This window comes from Castor canadensis, chromosome 2, assembly GCF_047511655.1.
Source record: "Castor canadensis chromosome 2, mCasCan1.hap1v2, whole genome shotgun sequence".
NCBI lineage: Eukaryota > Metazoa > Chordata > Mammalia > Rodentia > Castoridae > Castor > Castor canadensis.
Window position 1 is genome coordinate 172,107,246 of NC_133387.1, and position 9,348 is coordinate 172,116,593.

Consider the following 9,348-nt stretch of genomic DNA (forward strand, 5'->3'; position numbering starts at 1 on the left):
ACTGTAGTTCTATGTTTAGTTTTTTGATGGACTTTAATATTGATATTAACAGTAGTTGCACACTTACTTTCCCACCAGCAGTGTATGAAGGTTACTTTTTCCCACACATCCTCCTCTGCATTTGTTGTTGTTTGTTTGCTTGATGATAGCCATGGTGAGTGGGTGAGAAGGAATCTCAGTGTAGTGTTGATTTGCATTTCCTTTATGGCTAAGGATATTGAATATTTCTTCATGTATTTTTACTGAGTTCTTCAATTTAATTGCTCATTTCTTCATTGGAGCATTTGTTCTTTTGCTGTTTAATTTTTTGAGCTTTGTATGTTCTGGATTTTAATCTTTTTCCATTGAATAGTGTGCAAAGATTTTCTCTCATTCTGTGCCTTGTCTCTTGTTTCTTGCAATTGTTTCCTTGGATGTACAGAAGCTTTTTAAATCTGATCTAATCTCATTTGCTATTTCTTGCTCTTGTTTTCTGGGCAATTAGAGTCTTATTTGGAAAATCATTGACTATAACTGTATCTTCCAGTATTTTTCCTATTTTTCTATAGTAGTTTCAAAATTTTAATATCTTATATTGCATCTTTGATCCACTTTAAATGTGAAAATAGGGGTCTAGTTTCAGTCTTTTGTGTGGGTAACTAGTTTTTCCAGCACCATTTGTTGAAGAGACTGTCTTTACTTCAATGTATGATTTTGAATCCGTTGTCAAAGTTCAGATGGTTTTATCTGTGTGGGTTTATTTCTGGATCTCCAATTCTGTTACACTGTTCTTTAGGTTTGCTTTTGTACTGTTACTATGCTGTTATCGTTACTATGGCTCTGCACTAATTGATTTCCCTTTTTTAGATTTTTTATTAGTATATAATAGTTGTGCAGAGGATTTTGTTGGGACATTTTCATATATGTGTACAGCAAAACCCCACTGAACAATGAACAGACACTTAAACAGTGAAGAACAGGAATGCAGAGCAGGTCATGCTGAGGAGAAGGTACTAGTGAGGGAAGGGCAAGTGAAGGTGGTAAAAGAAGGTGAATATGGCTGACATATTTTCTACCCATGTATGAATATGTAACACTAAAATCTGACAAAGTCATTTTAAGAAGAGGATGGGGGGGAAAGGGAGAATAATGGAGGGGATGAACCAAACTGGGGTACAAAACCAGATCTGAAAGCAGAAATAGACAGTAATATTGTGGTAGATTTCATTTCCAACTCTTTGGAATGGTCATATTGTTCAGAAAAAAGTCATAAGGAAACAGCAGAACTGAACAATATTATAGAACAAATGGGCCTAAGAGAAATATGGAGAACTTTCCATCAAACAGCACCATACAATCTTCTCAGGTAAATACAGAACATTCTCCAAAACACATTACATATTAGGTCAGAAATCAAATCTTAAAAAACTCAAGACAATCATTATCATTCCATATCTATTAAAAACACAAAGGGAAATGTTAGAAATCAATATCAGTAATAAAATGGGAGAATTCCAAAATTATGGAAAGCATATATTCTTGAACCACATTGGGCCAAAAAGGAAATCAAAGGGTAATTAAATGTGTTTTTATATTTGACCTGTTATGTTTACTACAGCACTATATACAATATCCAAGAATTGGAATCCATCTAAGCATCCATCAATGTACAACAGACAATGTAGCTGCTGTACACAAGGGACTATTAATCATCCATGAGTAGACGAAATCTTGTAAACTGTGACAAACATGGATGAAGCTACAGGATACTAGTTTAAGTGAAGCAGTCCTGGTTTGGAAGTAGAAATACTGTTTGACATCATTCATACATGAAATGCAGATTCATAGAGGTAGAGAGTGGAATACTGGTTATCAGAGACAGAGAGGACATGGGAAGGAGGGATAATATGAGGTTGGACAATGGGTACAAAGTCACAGATAGATAGGAGGAATGAATTCTGGTGTTCCAGTGCACAGTAGGATGACTGTTGTCAATTACATATTTCAAAATAAACAGAAGAGATTATTTCCACTGTTCCTCAAGAAGAAACAATAAATGTTTGAGATGATGGACATGCTGAATACCCTGATTTGATCATTGTATAATATTTATATATATCAAAATATCACATTGTACTCCATAAATTTGTACAATTGTTAAGTGTTAATTGAAAATAAAATAAAACTAAAACACTCTTTAGGCAAAAGAGAATGAAAACACTTGCCAAAATTATGAGATACATCAAGAACAGTACTAAAAAGGAAATTTGTAGCAATGGACACATGTTAGAAGAGGAAAAAAAAATCTTAAAATGCAACACAACTTTGTATCTTAGGAACTAGAAAAAAGGCCAAAAAAGTTAGCTTGTTAAAGCCAGAGAAGAAGAAGGAAAAAAGAATAATAAAAATTTAATTAGAAATGAGTCAACCAAAGAACAGAAAAAATTCAAAAGCCAAAACCACAAGCAAAACAAAATTAAGTAACCTTTAATCTAAGAAAAACTAAAAAAAATTCTTATGATATTTTTGTCAGACTTTGTTAATGCTGACCTTATAAAGTGATTTCAAAACTTTTCCCTCCTTTTTACCTTTTTGGGAAGAGAGTATTGGGATTAATTCTTTTAAAAATGATTCTTAGGTTAAGCCAGTTTCTGACATTCTTTCTATTGCTATTGACAGTTTCGCATTATCAGTTTCATATAAATGGAATCACAGAGTCTTTTACTTTGGCTTCTTTCCTTTGATGAAAAGATTTAGATACATCCATGTCTTCAATGTGTCAGTCATTTTTTCCTCTTTATTGCTGAGTAGGATTCTTATAGTACCCATGGACTATAGTTTACTTCTCCATTCACCAGATAAAGATAAGAAACTACTCTAAGCATATATAGATTTTGTGTGAGCATGTGTTTTCATTTACTTAGGAAAATATTTGGATAGAGGGAACTTATTTGTTTTAATTTTTAAATTGTTATAGTTTTTTCATGGTTCCGAGATTTGAATTCAGGGTCTTTCACTTGCTTAATATTGATTTTTTCCACTTCTGCTCTGCTGCCACCTATTTATGCTTTAGTTAATTATGGAATAGCATCTTTCATTTATGCCTGAGCCAACCAGGACCACAATATTGCTATGTATACATCTTCTGCATCTGTGATGACAGGCACATGCCAACACATCCAGCTTGTCATTGGGTAAGGTGTGATCTCGCTAACTGCCTGGTCTGGCTTCACGCTGATATTTTTGATCTTCACTTCCTGAGAAACTAGGATTATAGGCTTGAGTCAACACACTTATCTGAAGAAACTTCTTAAGAAACTCTTAAATTGTTTTTTGTTTTTGAAGAGGTAGCACCATTTTGTATCCCCACACTAATGTAGCTGCATACCAGTTGTCTTGTATAATCACCAACACTGAAAATTTAGGGTTTTTGTTTTAAATTTTAGCATATTTAGTAGTTTTTACATAGAATCTCATTATAATTTTAATTGCATTTCCTACGTTTCTTAATGATGACTATCTTGATACATTTATTTATTATTCTGATATCTTCTTTGATAAAGTATTTCTTCACTTTATTAGCTCATTTCTTCATTGAGGTGTTATATTTATTTTTGATTTTTAAGTGTTCTTTATGTTTTCAAGATAAAACTTTTTAATTATGTATATGATTTGTAGCTCTATTTTCCCAATGTTTGGCTTATCATATCATTATGATAACATAGTATTTCTCAGAGGAAAACATTTTAATTTGATAATGTCCAATTTCACTATTTTTTCTTTCATTGATTTTTCTTTTGTTATCTTACCTTAATCTTTGCTAACTCTAGGTCACAAAGCTTTTGCCTTTGGTTATGTTACAAATGTATTAATATTTATATTTACATCTATAATTCATTTTGGGAGAATTTTTTAGTGGTATGAGGTAGGAATTCAGGCTGGTTTGATTTATATTTTTGTGTGGCTATGTAATTTTTCCGTCCTCATTGCTTGAAAAACTTTAAATGTCTTCACGAAATTACCTACACATTATTGCCAAAATCAGTTGACCTGATACATGTGGGACTCTTTTTGGACTGTGAAGTTCAGTAGTACAGTTCAGTTAAAATATCCCAAGCCCCAAGCAACCACAAATTCATATTGTGTCTATAGATTTGCTTATTTTGAACTTTATAAATAAGATGTGCTTGGTCATGCATGTTGTCTGAGATAAAGGGCTGGCATTCATTGTGGTTACTGACTCTATTACTATGTATATGAGAAATGTGGAAAAGATTGTGAAGGTTGTCAGAGACCGTATCTTCCATAAATATTTTAGGAGATCATACTATGTAGCCGTACTGTACTTAGCACTAACCAAAGTCATAAGTAGGCAATGAGATCTTTGTCTTTATAGTAATTATAGGGGAATACAGGAATTAAAGGTGAAAAAATTATGGTGAATGTTATGATTTACCATATGATCTAAGAACATGCATTATGACAGCTGATACTTTTACTGACTGTGTGCCAAGAATGAAAGTTGCTCTTCCACTTGTAATTTTGTTCTTATAAGCATAAATTAATTTGTCCTAGTTTTGAGCTCTTATGTGCAAGAGAGGGATGCCTGGTTCAGAGGGTGATTGTAAGGTGAGATGATGGAAAGTACATAAAGTATTTAGCACTGTGGCTGCCAAATGGTAACTGATGGTGGTGTAAATATTGGTTTCCTTGTTTGCCTGACTGATCAGCGTGAGAAACCTATGGGCAAGGTCTATATCTCACTGTATATTCACAATGAGAAATAAAAGGGAAAGAGACTATGGGATTTCAGAACTTTTGGACTTCTTATTCTAATAGAACAAAACTGCTCATGGCCTGAGAGTTTTAACTGTGAGTCTTCTGGCTCTTGCAGGCTCAGTGTCCCTAGTGTTGACCCAGCCATGCAACCAGAGGATTGTGGTTAGTGATGGCAGACTGAATGTAAGCACACTGTCTCTATTCCTTCCTAACATCTTAAAAGTATCAAAAAAAAACAGAGAAAATAATTAGTTTCATAAAAAGTCAAGAATTTGAGAAGGAAGCATTCCCCAAGATTTGATCAATGCCTTCAAAAGTTTGAAAACAGTGACTTTTAAATCAGTTGCTATTTCCATGAAGTTGCAAATAAACAGGATAGTGCAAAGAGATATTTGAAGACCTATGAGTCAGAAAGACTTGCGTTTCATGACCACTCACCTTTTTTCAAGAAACCAAATATACCTTATACAAAAGTGAGTAAGTAAAACAAAACACAGAGACACAATAGAGGAACCAGTACATGTTAGAGATGAAGGGATTCTTAGTATGATGATGGTGAAAGGTCTCAAGTATACATATTTTACATCACAGTCAGAAGACAAAATATCAAGTGAGGAGTTGGTTAAAAATTTCTTAGAATTCTTTTTAAAATGAAATTGGATATTGTGAATGAAAGTACTAAAAAAAGACAAAAAACATGGGGAAGTGAGGAATGAATCAGGAAAGTACACAGAATAATATGAAAATCACCCAAAAAAGGAGTTATGGAAATGAAAACAATCAATAGGTTAGCTATGAATATTTTACAGTGGTTGCAATAAGTACCAGAATATTAATGTAATTGAATTCACAATTATAATAATAGTGGCAGGAACTGAAAGTCAGAATCAAGAAAAAAAAGGTATGTCTATGCAATGTTTGTGGGTGGGTGCAAACATCAAATTCTCATTTTCATCAGGAGTAACAGTCAGAAAACTGCAAGAATAGCCCACTGATAAGGTGAAGAGAGACTATAAAATCTGTACAAGTGAAAGTATTGTCCAAACCTTTGAATGAAAAGGGTCCTCTGTTACTCTCAGACTGGATGAAGACCGTGAAAGAAGATGAGGTGATGAAGTTTAGGTTGTATATTAGTTGTGGTAAAAGTAACAGAAAATGATGAGGTGAGGAAGAGGAGGACTGAGAATGCTAAGAAAGGCTGAGTTCACATTATGTAGATTAAGCATTGGATACAAAATAAGTGCAAAAGAGAACTGTCTGTGAGTTAAATATGGGACAAAATGGATGATTTTCTCACCATTGTGTATGAAAGGGGCGAAAGCTTTCTCTACCTTCATAAGAACTCAAGCTAAAATATTTATTTCAAAACACAGATTAATAAGGGGAAGACTTAGTAGAGTACTTGAATAAAGTTTTATATAAAACAGGAGTCTGAAGAAATGTAGACCCAAAGTTAGGGGAAACTGCCTATTTTGTAGTTAGATTTCATGAAGAATGGACAACCATGTAGAAATACTATTGGACCAAAACTATGATCTACTGTAGTAGGCAGAAAGGGGAAAGTCAGCAAGTGCTTCAGTTCTGAATATTCTTGGACCCTCTGTGTTACATTCCTTCCCCAGGGTAGGTGCCAAACCCCTTCTAGAATGAGGGTTTTCTAATACACTGTCAGACAAGGAAGGTTAGGTAATTTCTTATGTGCAGCACTAACATAGAAAGGTGAAAAAAGGTTGGAATAATATTTCCATATTTCATGATTAACACTGGGGGAGAGGGGATATAGTCTTGTTTTTCAGCACTGAGTTTCGAACTCAGGGCCTCGTGTTTGTTAGGAAGGCACTGTATCCCTCATACACTCTGGCAGTAAGTGTGGCAGCAAGTGGTTACAGTTTTTGTGACCTTCCTTACAGAAGAATTCTTAGTTTCTGTGATGTGTCTTTAGGGATCATGGGGAGCAGGAGGAAGATTGTTAAGTAAAGGTGAGAAAAATACTGTGTTCTGAACACTTCCAATGTCTTTCAGTTCAACATATTCAGCATATAAAGTGCTACACATTGGACTATTATTTTCTGAGCCCCAAGTGCATGCTAGGGATATGTGACAATGTCTAGAGAAAGTTTTGATGGTCCCAGGTAGCATTTTGTATATGGGGGTGTTGTGGTCGGGATAGTGTTGTTACACAATGGGTAAAGGCTAAGGATGCTGGTCATTCTAAACTAAACATACTGTACTACACGACAAAACTTGTCTTATGCTCATGTCCATAGTACCAAGGATGAGATTCCCTGATTTTTGTAAATATGTGCATGGAGCAAAGAGAAGGGTGAAAGGCTACCAATACCAATCAGGTTCTTTTTGTGTGAAGCAAAGTTCTAATGCTTTCATGAATCATCTTATTTGTTTCTCATAACTCAATGTGACAGTTTTTCATGAGCCTCATTTTATAGCTATGCGCTCCTGGACTTTTCTCTTCTAGGACTGCATAGGGGATATTCTTGTTTCTCTTCACATCATATATTGTTTTCACCTTTCATGAAAATTACAGAGGGTATGATCAGCATAATGACAAACAGGGCCATGGGCTACTTTGTCATGGGGACTAGGTATTCCTGGTATAAAATTATGAATTGAGTCGAACTTTAATTCTCAAAAGACCCAATACTAGGTCTATAGCACACAATGTAACCGTAAGCTCAATAATTTCTAACCTCAAGGGAAAAAACAACCTCAGAGGAAATCATAAGAGAATAAATCTGTGCTTCTAGTCAAGTGTTCCCTGAAGTTTGGGGCATGAAATAGGTAGCATTAGAGTGAGGTCATGTTTTAGAGTCTCATATAAGGTTTTTGTTTTCCTTCTTGCTGTAAACAGAACCTTCTGGAGACATTATCCTGGCAAATTCCCCAGGCTCCTTCTTCTAGCAGGTCAGAGACAGAACTGTGACTATGCTGGTGACTATCATTAGCCCATTGGTCAACACAAAGTTGGACCCATTAGTACAGTGAGGAGGAAAGGTCTTGAAGTCCAGAAACAGTTAAGGTTTCTTGGAGGACAATGGTGAGCATTGAATCATCTTTGTCTTGATAATTACCCAATGCTCTATAAATCATCGGCTCTGGAGAACATTACTTATTATTGCTCTTCTCCCTTCTAAACATTAGTAAAGACAGAAGTGAAGGGGGGAAATGAGGTCAGAGATACTAAAAGGTCTTATCACATATTAGTGGCTAGAGACATACATCATGGGTAGGAGAAATAGGAAATGGGAATTTTTAAGTATCAACATGGAAAAGTCCTAACTGTTTAGATGACTTACCATGTGCCTACAGATAACCCTGAGCTTAGAAACCAACAGCTCCAACTCTCTTTATGAGTTTAAGAACCAGTTGGGTTCATTGTAAATGTCACCTTTACTCCTGTTCTTACAGATCCCATCTGTGAAGCAAATGGCTATGGAAAATGTTTCTTCAGTGATGGAATTTATTCTTATGGGATTAACAGACCAACCTGAGCTCCAAATGCCCCTCTTCTTCCTGTTCTTGGTCAACTATATAGTAACCGTGGGTGGAAATTTGATATTATTGAACCTAATTTGTCTAAATTCAAACCTTCATACACCAATGTACTTTTTTCTCTTCAATCTGTCCTGCATTGATTTCTGTTATTCATCTGTCTTTACCCCCAGAATGCTGATGGGTTTTGTTTCAGAGAAGAACATCATCTCTTTCACTGGATGCATGACCCAGCTGTTTTTCTTCTGTTTTTTTGTCAATTCTGAGTCCTATGTTTTGACAACCATGGCCTATGATCGCTATGTGGCCATCTGTCAGCCCCTGCAGTACACAGTCATCATGTCCCCTAGGACCTGTTCTCTACTGATGGTCATGTCGTACTTGATGGGATTTGCTTGTGCCATGGTCCACACAGGATTTATGCTCAGGCTCATCTTTTGTGATTCCAACACCATCAACCACTACATGTGTGACATCTTCCCCCTCCTCCAGCTCTCCTGCAGCAGCACCTACATCAATGAGCTTGTGAGTTACATAGTTGTAGGTACAGCTGTCATTTTATGTTGCCTCATTATCTTAATCTCATATGCATTGATTCTTTTTAATGTCATTCATATGTCATCTGGTAAGGGTTGGTTCAAAGCCATGAACACCTGTGGTTCTCACATAATAACTGTTGGCCTCTTCTACGGATTTGGGATACTTGTTTATGTTAAGCCTAAATCTACTGAGTCTGTGGGTCAGGGGAAATACTTTTCAGTATTTTATACTCTTGTGGTGCCCATGCTAAATCCCCTCATTTATAGCCTCAGGAACAAGGATGTCAAACTTGCTCTGAAGAGAACCTGTAAGAGAATCACAAACTGAATGAGCCATTGGGCTGTCATTTCCATGTAGCTATTCTTGTGTCCTTTTTCTTTTCCTTGTTCCTCTTATTACTTTCCTTCTGCTCCTCTTTTTTTCTTTTCTTCATCTTTTTGTCCTGTACTTTGGACAGGATTACCACTGCAATATTCTTTATACTTATGGCATGAAAATTTGTGGACTTATTCTTCTTTTTGCGGGGGTGAGGAGTGATTG

At 35.5% G+C, this 9,348-nt stretch overlaps 1 protein-coding gene across 1 annotated transcript; it reads left to right on the forward strand.

The window, feature by feature from the left end:
* Positions 1-8,178: 8,178 nt before the first annotated feature.
* Positions 8,179-9,135, forward strand: LOC109678182 (olfactory receptor 8C8-like). The gene has a single exon (XM_074056827.1). The coding sequence runs from the start codon at positions 8,203-8,205 to the stop codon at positions 9,133-9,135; it is 933 nt and encodes a 310-aa protein (XP_073912928.1). The 5' UTR covers positions 8,179-8,202.
* Positions 9,136-9,348: the final 213 nt, after the last annotated feature.